The sequence below is a fragment of the Enhydra lutris genome, unplaced genomic scaffold (assembly GCF_002288905.1).
Source record: "Enhydra lutris kenyoni isolate GAN:26980312 unplaced genomic scaffold, ASM228890v2 scaffoldscaffold66, whole genome shotgun sequence".
NCBI lineage: Eukaryota > Metazoa > Chordata > Mammalia > Carnivora > Mustelidae > Enhydra > Enhydra lutris.
In genome coordinates this window covers 15,771,095-15,787,208 of record NW_019154150.1, presented here as the reverse complement: position 1 = coordinate 15,787,208, position 16,114 = coordinate 15,771,095, and the positions used below count along the sequence as shown (strand labels likewise).

The window sequence follows — 16,114 nt, the reverse complement described above, 5'->3', positions numbered from 1 at the left end:
CTCATGCTGTAGCTAAGTGTATCTTCCTGAAACAATCTCCTTAAGCCACTTCTCCCTCTTAAGACCCTTCAGGGTATGCTTGTTAATGATATACAAAAGCTGAAGTATTTCCAGTGAAGTAAACTAGCATCAGCAACTTACTTTGTAATGCATAAAAAAAGGGGTGGAACAGTGAGCCGCTCATGTGATAAAGCAAATACAGTTAAGTTTAATGGTAGAATCTACGTTTGAGTATATGAATATTCACTGTAAAATTGCTTTAACATGTTTGGCAGTTTCATAAGATGTGAAGGGAAACCATCAGGGTCTTCCTGCTGCTCCTGCACAAACTATAAAGCTCAATGTTCTTCCAAAAGCCACCTCATTTTTCTGCCCCTCTCCCATCATACCCCGCAACCCACATGCTAGGCTCCAGCCATGCACAACTTCTTGCAGAGCACTAGTGGGGGTGCTCTCTCCCAACTCTGAGTCTTAGCACATGCTGTCATTTCTTTCTGGGATATTCTTCCCTTCCCCTCACACGTGGGATAACTGCAGCTTATCCTGGTCTCAGTTTAGTTTGCTCTAGGAAAGCTCTAGGAAAGCTCTAGGAAGCTTTCTTTTCCTCTGTAAGTCTGGTTAAGCACTGTCCCTCACACTCCCAACAACACACTGCACACTGAAGACACTTCAGTGTCATGTGTCAGCTCATTTACCAGTTGCCTTCGGCACAATGTTAAGTCTGCCAAGTCTGTCCTGCTTCATTCAACAAATATTCTTTGGGCAAGTTCCCTTAACAGTAAGCAGGATATAAAGTCCTAGCTTTTAAGTTATTTACAGATAAGAAATTATCCTATTCTTAACAGACACTGTCTCTGCTTGCTCAGCAAAAACAAAAACCACATCGTCAATCTTTTGGGGCTGTTATAACAAAACACCATAGGCTAGATTGCTTTTAAACAACAGAATTTATTTTTCACAGTTCTGGAGGCTGGGAAGTTCATAATGAAGGCATTGGCAGATCTGATGCCTAATGAGGACTTGGAAAAACTTGGACTGAGTTGTCAGTACTCAGCTGCCTTGCCACAGCCAAGATGAGCTATGTTTGACAATATTAGAAAGTCCATCATGAACCCCTTCTCTTTATTTGATTATGCAGTTAGAATGGCTGGAAAATATTAAAATGGAGGATACCTATACTTGGCATTGATAGACATTTAAAAACCATCTTTACTGGCCAAACCATTCAAGAAACAGAAGTCACTAAATTTCAAGTTATTATTGGAAAACAAAACAGAACCTAATAGCTTGAAAACTAAAATAAAACAAATGAAAAATAGCTACATACATACTTAATTCTAAGCAACTAATATACTTTTAAAGTGGCAAGCAGGGCAATGGCGCTTATGTGGCTTCAAACCCAAAGTAATCTACAGATTCAATGCAATCCCTACCAAAATTCCAGTGGCATTTTTCACAGAAATATAACAAACAATCGTAAAATGTGTATGGAACCACAGAAGATCCTCGATACGTCAAAGCAATCTTGAGAAAGAAGAACAAAGCTAGAGGCATCATGCACCCTGATTTCAAATTCCATTACAAGCTACAGTCATTAAAACAGTATGTATTGGCATAAAAACAGACACATACATCAATGGAACAGAAAAGAGAGCCCCAAAATAAACCCAAGCATATATGGTCAATTAATTTATGACAAAGGAGCCAAGAATATACAATGGATAAGGGGGACAGTCTCCTCAACAAATGATGTTGGGGAAAATTAGACAGCCAGATGCAAAATGACACTAGACCACTATCTTACACCACACACAGAAATTAAGTCAAAATGGACTGAAGACTTGAACATCAGATCTGAAATCATAAAAATCCTAGAAGTAAACACACGTGGTAAACTGCCTGACATAGGTCTTGGCGATGATTTTTTAAAATTCTGACTGCAAAAGCAAAAGTAACAAAAGCAAAAACAAACAAGTGGGACTACATTAAACTAAAAAGCTTCTGCACCACAAAGGAAACCATCAACAAAATAAAAAGGCAGCCTACTGAATGGAAGAAAATATTTGCAAGTCATATATCTGGATAAGGAGTTAAAATGCAAAATACATAAAGAATTCATACAATTCAACTAGCAAAAAATGGAACAATACAATTAAGAAATGGGCAGAAGACATGAACAGACATTTCTCCCAGGACATAAAGATGCCAACAGGCACATGAAAAGATGCTCAATATCACTAATCATTAGGGAAATGCAAATCAAAACCATAGTGAAATATCACCTCTCATTTGCTAGAATGGCTAGTATCAAAAAGACAAGAAAAAACAAATGTCAGAGAAGCTATGAAGAAAAGGGAACCTCTGTGCCCTGTTGGGGAGTGGAAATTGGTGCCGCCATTGATGAAAACAGTATAAGGTTTCCCCTAAAATTAAAAGTTTTGATCATATTTTGACCATATGAAACCGCAACTCCATTTTTGGGTACTTATTAAAAAAAAATGAAAACACTAACTTAAAAAGACACATGTACCCTCATGTTCATTGCAGCATTATTTCTAATAGCCCAGATAAGAAAACATCCTAAGTGTCCAATTATGAATGGATAAAGATGATGTGAGATACACATTATTCAGCCATAAGAAAGAATGAAATCTTGCCATTTGTGACAACATAGATGGACTTTGAGGGCACTATGCGAAGTGAAATAAGTCAAAGAAAAATGATCTCTCTTATGTGGGGAATCTAAAAAAACAAAAAACCTCTAGCTTATAGATATAGAGAACAGACTGGAGGTTGTGGGGGATGGGAGGATGTGTGAAGCATGTCAAAGAGTTAAAAAAAAAAAAAAAAAAAGAAAGAAAGAAAGTATCCAATGCCAAAAAAATACATAAATGAAAGGTGCAAAGACAAAAAAAAAAAAAAAAACCCAAAACAGAAATAGGGAAATATCTGGGTGACTTTTATGACACTAGGGGTATTAAGTACAACAATCAATAATATAAACTATTTAAAATCACATAAATACTTCTTAGAATCACTTAGAATGAGATCTTAAAATTCTATGTTATCAAAGCCACAAAGGGGGTGCCTGGGTGGCTCAGTAGGTTAAGCATCTGCCTTCAGCTCAGGTCATGATCTCAGGGGTCCCAGGCTCGAGCCCCACACTGAGCTCCCTGCTCAGCGGGGAGCCTACTTTTCCTTCTCCCTCTGTGCTCTCTCGCTTTTGCTCTCCTTTAGAATAAATAAAAATCTTAAAAAAAAAAAAAAAACAACAAAACATAAAGAACCATGGAAAGCATGGAGAAAAACAAACAAATGAAAAACTGTCTCTAATAACCAAACCATTCAAGAAACAAAAATCACTAAATTCCAAGTTATTTTTAGAAAAACACAGAACCTGATGGTTTGAACAGTAAAATTAAAGAAAAATAACTATAGAAATACTTTATTCTCTGCAATTAATATATCTTTAAAGTGGCAAGCAGGGCAATGAGGCCTGTGTGACTTCCTAAAATGTTCAAAGAATTCATCTACCTGTCATGTATAAACTGTAAGAAAGCTTTATCTTCAGTTCCTCTGCCTTCAGCTGGCAGTGAAAGAGACATCCTAGCTTTAAGTGTGCCAGCCAAATAGTTAATGATCTGTAAACATACACTTACAGAGGTACTGAGAGTTCCTGTTTAAACAGACTAAGATGAGAGTCCTCCTATAAAGAACACTTCAATGATGATGCTAAAGTTATTCTCTAAATATTTTATCTAAATTTTCATTTTACATCAGATTTTTTTAAAGAGGGCATATTTTACAGATGTTTTTAAAACAAACTGAAATATTTCGTTAGATCAAATTATATTCTAACAGGGCTAGTTTTATGTCCTCATTCAAGTGCCAGGAAACTTTTTATGTAAAGGACTAAAGAGTAAATATTTTAGGCTTTGCAGTTCACATAAGGTCTCTATCAGATATTCATCTTTGAATGAGGATTCAAATGATGGGTGAAGGGTATCAAAAAGTAAAATTTTAGGGACGCCTGGGTGGCTCAGTTGGTTGGACGACTGCCTTCGGCTCAGGTCATGATCCTGGGAGTCCCGGGATCAAGTCCCGCATCAGGCTCCCAGCTCCATGGGGAGTCTGCTTCTCTCTCTGACCTTCTCCTCGCTCATGCTCTCTCTCACTGTCTCTCTCTCAAAATAAATAAATAAAATCTTAAAAAAAAAAAAGTAAAATTTTAAAAAAGAAAAGTATTTGATGCTAAATATATAAATGAAAGGAGCAAAGACAAAACCCCCCAAGAAATATAGGAATATTTGGGTGACTTTTATGACACTAAGGGGCATTAAGTACAACAATAATTGATAAAAACCACTAAAATCACATAAACACTTCTTAGAATGACTTAGAATGGGATCTTATAATTCTCCTAAGTTATTAAAGCCACAAAGGGGGCACCTGGGTGGCTCAGTCATTAAGCGTCTGTCTTCAGGTCAGGTCATAATCCTAGGGTCCTGGGATCCAGCCCCATGTCTCCCTCTCCCACTCCCTCTGCTTGTGTTCCCTCTTAAACTGTGTCTCTTTCTGTCAAATAAATAAATAAAATCTTTAAAAAAAAAAATTCATCTTTGATTTTTTTTTTTTAACCCTCAAATCTTTAAAGATATAAACAAACCAATTCTTGGCTTGCTGGCCATACAAAAACAGTCTACAGGCCAAACACTGTCCTAGTGGATGGACCAAAGGAGGAAAGACTTATTGATCAGATTACAGTGAAATTCCCCAGAGCAAATAAGCCCGTTTCCCAAATTATGTCTGGGTGCTATTCAAATAAGTCACTCTCTGTAAACCAAGTATAAAATCCACGCACTTAAAAGAACTTCAGTTTTATTTTAATTTTTTAAAAGATTTTATTTTTAAGTAATCTCTGCATCTAATGTGGGACTCGAACCTACAACCCCGAGGACCAAGAGTCACATGCTCTACCAACTGAGCCAACCAGGTACCCCAAAATAACTTCAGTTTTAGCATGGAACAATAACCATCAATTCTTACTTCTTTTTTGCACAAATTTGAAAACAGAATTGATTACAAAAGAAAGTCTCTGTAAACTCCACCAAAACAGTATAGGGGTAAAGGTGTGCTCGTGATACTGTTTTATCACCCCAATAGATCTCTAATTCAACACCAGAGGTCATGTCCATAAACTTTACAATGACAATTTAATTAACAGATTTAGAAACAGGAAGATTCAGAAGATGTGATTTCTAACTGTAACAATATCACAATTAGTGTATAAACCTCGACAAGTCGAGTATTTCCATTTGCACCCCATCTTCTCAGTAGAGGGGGTAAAAGCAGACAAAATTTATGGTGATGGACTAAAAGTTCTATAACTATTACCAATTCATTACTTCTTGGTCAGTGATACAACAAAAACAAAATTCTTTTATAAGACCCCAACTGTGTTTTAAAAAGATAATACAAAAACAAGAATTACAGGCATCAAGGTGACTCAGTCACTTAAGCGTCTGCCTTCAGCTGAGGACATGATCCCAGGGTCCTGGAATCCAGCCCTGAATCAGGGTCCCTGCTTAGCTGGGAGCCTGTTTCTCCCTCTCCTCCCCACTTGTGCTCTTTCTCCCTATCTCTGTTGCTCTCTCTCACCCTCTCAAATAAAATCTAAAAAAACACAAGAAAACAACAACAAAAAATACCAACCAAAAACCAAGAATCACTTGAAAATGAGCAAAGAAAAACACTTAAGTACTCATAATACATTAATAATAGCTATCTTGAACACTTCCGGTGTATGCCACTGTTAGAAATGTTTTACAAACATTATCTCCTATAATCCATATGATAATCCTAAAAGGTAAATACCATAATCTGAAAGATTAAGCAATTTGCTAAAGAAGGGTCAGGATTAGAATCCAGCAATACTACTAAACACTGTAAACATTGCCATTGTACTTGGAGCAGCTTCTAGTCTTCAATGGTGATAAATAAGAGGGACAAAAGGTAAAATTAAGCGGTATTCTGCCTCCCTTTTCTCCCAGGTTCCTTTCCTGTGGTGGTGGAAGGCTGAGACACTGTGCTCTTCTTGCTGTGCACAGGTTTGTGTGCCTGATACCTGCTATCTATGGAGAGCTTTGATTCACATCTCCATAGCTATAGTGGATTCATTACTACCTATAGTATCATGATAATCATGGCTAGAACAAAAAGAATTCTACCCTTCCATGTTCCTTCTTTATCCAAGTGAGGGATCCACATTGTGAAGCTGACATTTTTTATTTGGCCTGGCATGATGTAAAAGAAATCACCCTAGGAAGCCTGGGTGGCTCAGTGGGTTAAGCCTCTGCCTTCAGCTCGGGTCATGATCCCAGGGTCCTGGAATCAAGTCCCGCATCAGGCTCTCTGCTCATTGGGGAGCCTGCTTCCTCCTCTCTCTCTCTCTGCCTGCCTCTCTGCCTACTTGTGATCTCTGTCTGTCAAATAAATGGATAAAACCAAAAAAAAAAAAAAAGAAATCAACTTATTTTATCTGAAAGTTGTGGTGATAAGAGCCATGAAGGGTCTTCACTGGAACTACTTTTGGGCTCATACCTGCTCCGTGGCCTCCCATAGGCTATCTGGATGACCCAGGCAGGGTGGGGGCTTTTGGTCTGCTCCCCATCTCAGAAAGAGCGTCTCCTCCCTTGCCTCAGCAGGCAAGAACAGGGAGAGGCTGTTAATCAGCTGCAGCAACTGCACCCAGTGGTTCTAAGTAAACATGTACGCATGGCTGTTCCAGACTACATCCCTCTAATGTCAGGGACCTGCTATGCACCTGCATAGCAGAAAGTCAGACAAACTCAATTTTGAATCCCAGCTCAGTTGTGTAACCTGGGGCTCAAAACCCTCTTCTATAAAAGAGCGAACATGCTATATAATAAAGCAGAACATCCAAGCAACAGGCATTTAACACGGATGTTCCCATCCCATCTGTTGGCCAAAGCTCTACCTTTGAATACCATCATTCAGTAATCCACATTAAAAAACAGAATTCATCCTTTATCATTGCCCTCACTCGCTCAGACTAACTAGACGTGAACTGAAAACCATTGAGTTTAATTCAATAAAGATCTATCACAGCCAATAAATGCTTATCTCAATGGTTATTAACAGTTCCTAGGCTCCTGTAAGTCACACTAAATAGTTTTTAATCAACAAATATATATATTCTATAGTCCAAAAGTCATTAAATTATAGGATGACAATTTTTAACCTATCTACCAAATAGGTAAAGATTAAAGCGAATAATCCTTAGAGTTAGTAATGGTGCTAGGTAAACAAGTACTCCCATATACTGACAGCAGGAATGTAAAATGGCACAACTTTCCCAAGACTGTTTGGTAATATATAAAAAGACCCTAAAGATACATACTTTTGAGCCAGCCATTCAACTTATAGGAACTTATCCCAAAGATAATATTGGAAAAGTGGAAAATTAGATACAACCATAATAATCTGTCTACCCATCAATTATAATTATGGCATAACTATATGTATTATTCAGTCACTAAAAGGAAGGAACCCATATCTACTATCTTTAAAAAAAAAAAAAACCCTGATGAAGTTAAAAAAAAAATCTGATTTCAAAATAGTATATAAGGTATAAGCCAATTTGTTTAAAAAACAAATACAGGGATGCCTGGGTGGCTCAGTCTGTTAAGCATCTGCCTCTAGCTCATGATCCCAGGGTTCTGGGATCAAGTCCTGCATCAGGCTCCTCGCTCAGCAGGGAGTCTTCTTCTCCTCTTGCTGCTCAACAGAGATAGCAAGAAAGAGCACAAGTGGAGAGGAGAGAAAGAAGCAGGCTCCCAGCTGAGCAGGGAGCCTGATTCAGGGCTGGATCCCAGAACCCTGGGATCATGACCACAGCTGAAGGCAGATGCTTCTCCCCCCCCCTTAAAACCCCCCCAGCTTGTGCTCTCTCTCACCCTGGAAAAAAAAAAAAAACAAAAAAAAAAAAAAAAAAAAAAAGCCCAGACCTTTTAAAAAAAATTTAAAAAATAAAAAACAAATATAGACACATAGAAAAAAATGAACACTGCTATATCTAGATGGTGGGATCATGTGTTATTTTCATTTTCTTATCTTCATAGTATTTTCTCTCTGATAAGAAACATGTATTAATTTACAATTTAAAATAGTGTCTTCCAATTCTGAGAGGAAAGTGCTTTAAGACATAATTTCTTTTAGTTCTTTTAATCCCAGTAAGTATGAAAGAATCTCTATTAACAGATCAGTAGGTTGTAATTCACCCACAACCCCACAGCTTCAGGGGAAGGTAGGAAGGGCAGACTCCCAGATCTGGTGCCTGTAGGTCAGGATCCCACCACACCTGAGCTGCCCTGGCCTTTCCACTAGGTTTTTAGCTACTGCAACAAGCTCCCTTAGTCTGCAGCCCACAGTGTTCTCCCATCTACCTTAGCAAAATTTCACTCAGATACCACCTTTTCCGCAAAACTTTATGTGATCTGTTTAGCAATCATTTCATACTGACATATCTGATGTTACTACTTTGAGTTTAGATGGCAGGGATGGAATCTTATTTAATTCTATTTTCCACAGATGGAAATGCTTTCCAGCAAAGCATTTTATGCACAGCACGTTCTAATAAATATTTCATGAATAAATGAATAAAGAGATAATCTGTGAGGTCTTCCTAACAGCTACTCCCTGATTTCATAAGTAAAATGAGGGCCCCCAAATTAGTACATGGTCACCCACTTGCTGAGTCCTTTCTTTTTCCTACCTCAAGCTGTGCCCTTGTTCACTCGTGCTTGAGCTCTCTCAGCACTGGAAGAAATATATGAACTCCACTTAACACCTCTTAAACTTATGTTCAGACTATGCCTCTAGTTGGAATAACAATGATACTTTCAATGAAAGCTCATCATCATTCATTCTGCACCAAACATCATACTCCATTACCCAGAAAACTCTATTAACTGGCATCTGTGCTTATTGATAAAACTGATGCACATAATATCCTAAAGCAAGGGTCCACGAACCAGCACACAAATCCGTCTGCTGCCTGTTTTTGTAAATAAACTTTTGTTAAACACTGCCACACCTATTCATCTATGTATTGTCTATGGCTGCTTGGGGGCTACAAGGGCAGAGTTGAGTTATTTAAGACAGAGACCATATAGCTCACAAAGCCTAAATTATTTACTATCTGGCCATTTACGTAATAGGTCACTGACTGACCACTGTAAAATACCATTGTCACTGGAGTCTCAAAACACTCTATACATGGTTTATTTTTGACAGTGGTAGCACCTAACATGCAGTGAATAATTTTGTTAGTTCTTTGAGAACTACCAATCCAATATCATCCTTATCCATATCCAATATGTGGTAGTATTCTCTTCCTTGTAGCATATCCCATAACCAATTACTTCAGAAAACAGCATTAACATACTTCAACTGATCAAAATCTGTATCTTCCAGAAGTCATGGAACCTTGATGATCTTTAATCCCAGCTCCTCACAAGTGAACGGTTTCAAAGTGGACAGTCTCATTATTTTCAGTCGCTCCTCACATGAAGTTACTTCTGTGAACAGATCTTGAGTTTCGCTATGTATCTTTAGGTTTCCTACCAATAATTCAAGCATAATAGAAGCTAGTTTTACTCCTGAGTAAGAAAGACTGTTTCAAACACACTGCCTGAAGATGCTCAGCATTTTGTGGGGCTTTGCTGGCTGTACACAATCCTGGACTAGTGCCTTCTGGGAAAAATAGAAGGCTCTAGATTTCCTCCCTGGGTACAATCAAACAGCCCACATCTGTAAGGAAATACTTTCTTAATTTCAGTCTAACTGCAATATGCCCTCAAAATAGTTCTTTAAAAATATTTGATAACCCACAAGCTTTAGAACTTGAATTAAAGAATGTGGGATCAGACAAGCCTTCAGAGATCACTAAATCCAAATATCTTAATTTACAGATGAGAAAGATGAGGCTTACATGATTTACCAAAGGGCCAACTAGTTTTCATTAATTTATGTTGGCCCCAAATCAGAAAGTTATACTGATGTTCTATTTATAAGCCAGGTCCTGTGCTGGAAGCTAAGATTATATATGAATCTTAGTACTAACAATGAATTAATTTAATCTAACTCAATGGGATTTTTTGCAATGAAATAGATACATCAGGAGAATCAGACAAAATTCCTTAATATAAACTGCAAACACCTTACTTCTCCTACAAAGAGACCTCTCGTTTCCTTTAGGGAGACTGTCCAGTGTATAGGTTAACAATACTGGCTTTCTCTGCCTTCGGTTCAGGTCATAATCCCAGGGCCCTTGGATGAGTCTCACATCGGGTTCTCTGCTCAGCAGGGAGCCTCCTTCCCTTTCTCTCTCTCTGCCTGCCTCTCTGCCTACTTGTGATCTCTATCTGTCAAATAAATAAATAAAATCTTAAAAAAAAAAAAAAAAAAAGAATACTGGCTTTGGGGCACCTGGGTGGCTCACTTGGTTAAGCAACTGCCTTTGCTCAGGTCATGATCCTGGAGTTTGGGGATCGAGTCCTGCATCGGGCTCCCCGCTCAGCGGGGAGTCTGCTTCTCCCTCTGACCTTCTCCCCTCTCATGCATTCTCTGTCTCTCAAATAAATAGATAAAATCTTTAAAAAAAAAGAATCCTGTCTCTGGAGGTAGGCTACACAGTTTAGACTCCTGATTTTCACTCTTTCTGGTTGTGTAACCCTACAGCAATTTACTTAACAGCTCTGTGTTTGTTTCCTGATCTTTAAGGGGATAATCAAATGCTGTACATAATCCTTACATGGCTAGTACATGTAAGTGCTCTATAAATGTTAGGTACTGTTATTTTCCTTAGGGTGTTTCCTTAACAAAACAGAGGAAAAGTAACTAAGATGTGGAGAAAGTGCCCTTTAAAAAGCAGCAATTAAAATATAATTACAATCATTGAGGTAAAAGTTGATTAAATAAAAAGGGTAAAGAGGAAAAAAATAGTTCTTCAAAGGGCAATTGGTAAGTTAAATCCTACTTAAAATACATGCATGAGAAGTTTTGCCTTTAATATTAAAAACAAACTTGACTGAAGCCCATTCTCAAAATCTTTCAAGAGAGAAAATGGTTAAGCACTAATGTCATAGTGTTTCTGCATTTCACGACAGGTCAGGCCCAGGTAGATTAAATGACTGCTTAAACACGAGTGCCACGGCCACAGTGGTGTCCCTCAATAAGATGCATCCTATAATCCAACAAATATTTGGATTTTAGTTTAAAATAATTACTAGTATTTTTACTCAAAGATAGCCTTTTAAAAAAGTTACACAGTAGGAAGAATGTGTGGCCCTCTCTCCCTTGCAAGGAAAGTTGGAAAGCCATGCCAGAGTCAGGAACACATGGTCTTAATAGCTGTGTGACCTTGGAAAACTCACTTAACAGGTCTTTAAAATTCATTATCTCATCCATAAATTGGTGCTAACATCTACCTCTCAGATTTGGAGGTGGTGAAAGAAGGGGCACAGCAGAGGAGATACACTAAGATTTACATGAAAATGCTTTGAGAATGGCTCATACAGTATACAGTACTGGTCCTCATCCTCTTCTCACCCCCATAGGCAGTGGGAGGGGAGGCCATGTAGCAAGCTAAGGTTAAACTGCAATTTGTGTTGGGGAACATAAGCAAGCCTTGATCACTGTCCTATTTTAGGTTGTTTCTGGAAATGTAAAACCTTATTGCAGTCTCAGATTTTGTTTTTTAAATACAGGACTCCAGAGATCACTGTAACTCATGAAATACACATTAAGGCCAAGCATCCTCCTGCTTAGTATCCTCAAACTCATAACAAAGAAAACCACAATACCTATCTATATATTTCTTCCCTTCACCAGCACAGACTAATTGCTGCTGTAACATGTGATGGTAAAATGTCTTTAAGCAATCTTTAGAGATGTTTTTTTAAAATTAATCCTATTTATGTAATCAGTATAAAAATCTGTTCTTCTAAAGCTGAAAAGGACTTTGATGAATATCCCAACAGTACTCAAACAAAAAATTTTAATTTCAAGCTTGTATAATTTTATACTAGATGGAGCCTTACAAACTATCAAGCTCTGAAGAAGGAAATTTAGTCTGTTCTAAGTATGGAAGGATAGAAGTGTCTGGGGCCTCTAAGTATACTCAGTCACATACACGGATCCAGTGTCAAGCAGGTTAAAAAAAAGGGTTAAAAAACAGTAACAAAAAAAGGATGGTACAACCTCAGCACATCAGGGTCATCAAAAATGAATAAAACTGTCACTTTGGTTTCACTACAAAGAGAAACCTCTAAGTAATATCTAATGCACAGAAATAATTGGGAGGAACTTACAAAATGCAAACAAAGTTCAGGAATCTTAACCTTATAATGGTAGTATTTGAAAAGAAGTCTTACCGAACTTAGAGTCATTAAAAAAATCCACTTCAATGAGGTCACATTAAGTCCATTTTAGTTTAGCAACTAACAGTAATTTGTTTAAATTAGTAAACTTATTTTCTGGGATTTTTTTTAATTTGGACCCTAATTCATCTCTGCCCTATAAATATCACTTATGTGGACACTAATTCAATTTTCAAAAAGAGAATTCTGATAAAACATTTTCTAATTCAGTTAAGAGAAATCCATCACAAAAAGTCACTGTACTGTTATCACTTCATAAGCATTATTTCATCAATCCTCCCCATAACTCTAGGAGGGAGGCATTGTTTCTACAATATCCACTTTGAAGATGAAGAAACGAAGGTTTACAGATATCAAGGAACTTGTTTAAGATCATAGGGCTGTGCCTGAACAAAGGTTAATAAGCAGTAGGTAGTTTTAATCATATTAAAAACGAGGTAAAAACTAATTTTTCAACTAGCTCCTTGTAGTAATGAACATCAAGAATCCTATACATTCTAGATTGGCAGCAATTCAGGAAAAATAAGTAATTTGTCTCTATCTAAACATTTTTATTAAAATAGACCCTGTCATGTAGCATTTGACTTGTTTCCTTTCCTGTTTTTAGATGTACAGAAAAACAGTCTTGAGACACCAATATCAAAGTTTTAAAAATTTAACCATCATTTTATAAGCAAACGTCAATATCTGGCACTTAAAGAATATGAAAGAAATGTCTTCTGCAAATGACTCAGGAGCTAAGCCTGCAAAAATGTGAATCTGTGATTTATTCTCCCTCAATGTCCAATACGCCCACCCTAAGAATCAGTAAAGAGACAAAATACATAACTTCCAGAGAGCAGAGGAGCTACAGAACAGGATTGAGACATTTGACCATTTCTCCTTATTAAAATTATTTGGCTGAAGGGACTGGACTAGTAAGGTGTTCTACTGCCCTTTACAAATTTCAGAATTATAAGTGACAGTTAAAAAGGCATTGGCAACACGAATCCATTGTACCCAAAAAAGCTGAACCAAGTAAGAACATTTATCACGATTACCAGGTCTCAATTTCTAGCTTCTCTGTCAATTATACAGAGTCAGCTATTAAATATTAATGATAAGCCATTTGCACTGGAGCTCCTGCAAAGAGCCTCCTGCTAGCAATTTTTGTTATAAAAGAGAAACCATCCTTTTTTTCTAGGTAATTCCCAAGCCTCTAGAATCCGTCAGATGGGCTACCGCATTTGTCCTTCCCATGCGAGACTGTCAGGGCCACCTCCACATCCAGGGGAGGAAGGGCTCTGGGGAGGGCGGGTCCCCGCAGGTACCCATGCGAGACTGTCAGGGCCACCTCCACATCCAGGGGAGGAAGGGCTCTGGGGAGGGCGGGTCCCCGCAGGTACCGGGCCTGGGTCCCCGTTCGCCTTCTCCCCCAGCTGTCAGCGACAGGTCCGGCGGCGGGGCGGGGCCAGGCCCGCATGTCCGCACAAAGCGAGCGAGCGGGCGGGCGGACCCTGACCCGGGCCGGGGTGGGGGCCGGGCGGGGCGGAGCGAGGCAGAGGACACTTACCCAGTAGCAGTACGTTCTTCCCCGCGGGGAGCTTGGAGCGCGAGCGGGTGGAGACCTCGCTGAGGATGCAGGACCTAGCGGGGAGCAAAGGCGTACGCTGAGGCCCGGGACCGGGGCCCCACCGCGGGAGGGACGGACTCGGCCTCGGCGCGCTTGGGCGGGGGCTGCCGAGAACGCAGTGGCCTCGGCACGGGATCCCGAGGTGTCCGCAGGGCCGGGAGTGTCAGCGGGGACCCAGGGAAGGGTGGGGTCGTTACCAAAGGTTCTGCCCGTCCTCGTCGTCGCCCGCTGCGGCGCCGCCGTTGCCCGACGTTAGCTCGTTAGCCAAGGGGCCCCCAGTGTAAGTCGAGGCTAATCCCGGCGGAGAGGAACCGAAGGACCCGACTCGCCCCACAGCCGCCATCTTGGTCGGGAATCACACCACTCCCGGCAAAGCTGAATGAGGGAAGCGGCGGCGGCGGCGGTGGCGGCGGCGGCGGGAACCCGGATATGGAGCATTCGGCACACGGGAGCGGGGCGGGGCCAGCGGGGGCGGAGCCGCGGGCTCTGCGGGGACTGACCGAACGAGGGAGGACGCACCGCGCGTGCGCTGCAGTCTGTCGAATGCGCGTAAAGAATGCGCGTGCGCGGGCTGCCCCGCGGGTAGTTGGGCTACTTCCCGGCTTATACAGGACTGCGTGCAGGGGATCCTCCTGCCGCCCCACCCGCAACCCTGGGCTGCGGCAGAGCGGGCTGGGGTGTGTCAGGTGAACAGTGCTCCTTCCCACTCTTCAGGTCTACAAACACCGCAGCTAGCGTGGAATTCCTGCACTGTCATTGCCACCCCATTTAGGCTGAGCGGCGGTCACCCGCCTATACCGGCACTTCCCCTGCGCCAAGAGGGAAATGGGCCGCCCCGCCGCCAAAGAGGCTTTGTGCAGCCGGAGTCCGGAATGTAACCTGGGTCCTGGAGTTCTGGGCTCTCTACTTTGCCTTCTCACGTGGTGCCGTGTTCCTTAGTCTCGGCCCCACATCTGAAGCAGGTTCCCCCGGCCACTAAGAGCTGCGTGACCAAAAAAGGATTGACGGGGCGCTTTAATAAGAGCCTCGATGTTTTCAAGTGAGATGCCCCGCGTGAGATTTGACAAGACCCGCTAGGTGAGTCATCCATGCAGCCAGTCAACAGACGTTTTATTCAGCACTTACTATGGCAGGCACAGTTGGCACTGGGCATACACAGATGGCAAAGAACCTAAAGTAGCCCTAAAATAACTCCCCTTCTGTCAAAACTTGATGGTGTGACCCTTTGTACATCATTGCTGTCATATTTGAAGATCACTTGCTAATATGTGATCTGTTCGTTGTTGTTAGGCGAGTGAGAAAATCCACAGCTAAAGACTGTCTTAGTTACAGGTTTAACAGTGCTGTTAGTAGCCTAGGGTTTTGGAGGCAAATCTGAGTTGGGATTCAACTCTATCAGCAACCATAGGCCATTTTCTTCACCTCTCCCGAGTCTCAGTGTTCTTATTTGTAAGACGGGGATAAAAGGACCTAGAATTTTTATGGAGATAAAATGGGATGATTCATGTAAAATGGCTTAGAACAGTGACTGACAAATCTTGAATGCTTGATACATGTTTATTTTTAATGACTAATGTTTTCCTTTATGGTTCAAACCATTTACATCTCACCAACCCCTGGAGCTGATAGGCCTAATGAATTCCTGCAGTTAAAACTCTTCATTTTTTGTTAGTTTGTTTAATATGATTAGGAAAGGAACCAGAATCCAGTCTTGGGATCCCAGGCTTTCTATGGTGACAAGCAGGACAAGGACTTTTGGGGGAACCTGAGTGTTTTCAGTCACTGATGTAAAGGAGGGCTGTTTACTGCACTGGGCCCCTGGGAGAGTTGGTTCACTCTCTGTACTTTACTCCCTCAGTCATCTTTTGTTGTCAGGTCATTGTTTCCCCCAATTTTGTTGTAACAGAGTTGTTAGTTCTGTATCATATTTACTTAACCTGGGAAGTATTAACTTTATAATGGTTTCAGGCTTCTAATGCTCCATGACTTCTAGATGCCCAACTACCCACTCATACTGAGGTCAAAGTTGTATTCTGTGTAG

At 40.4% G+C, this 16,114-nt stretch overlaps 1 protein-coding gene across 4 annotated transcripts in view; it reads right to left on the bottom strand.

Moving 5' to 3' along the window:
• The window catches only part of LOC111159101 (dynein cytoplasmic 1 light intermediate chain 1), a 40,015-nt gene extending 25,457 nt beyond the window's left edge, over positions 1–14,558 (bottom strand). For 3 of the 4 annotated variants that reach the window (XM_022521502.1, XM_022521503.1, XM_022521504.1), the window contains exons 1-2: positions 14,271–14,485; positions 14,014–14,087 (exon numbers count right to left, since the gene is read on the bottom strand). In XM_022521502.1, the coding sequence (XP_022377210.1) occupies positions 14,014–14,087; positions 14,271–14,416 (220 nt within the window). In that variant the 5' untranslated portion in view covers positions 14,417–14,485. Of the gene's footprint in view, positions 1–14,013; positions 14,088–14,270 lie in introns of all 4 variants that reach the window. The other variant, XM_022521501.1, reaches the window with a different exon arrangement.
• Between the last annotated feature and the right edge of the window lie 1,556 nt (positions 14,559–16,114).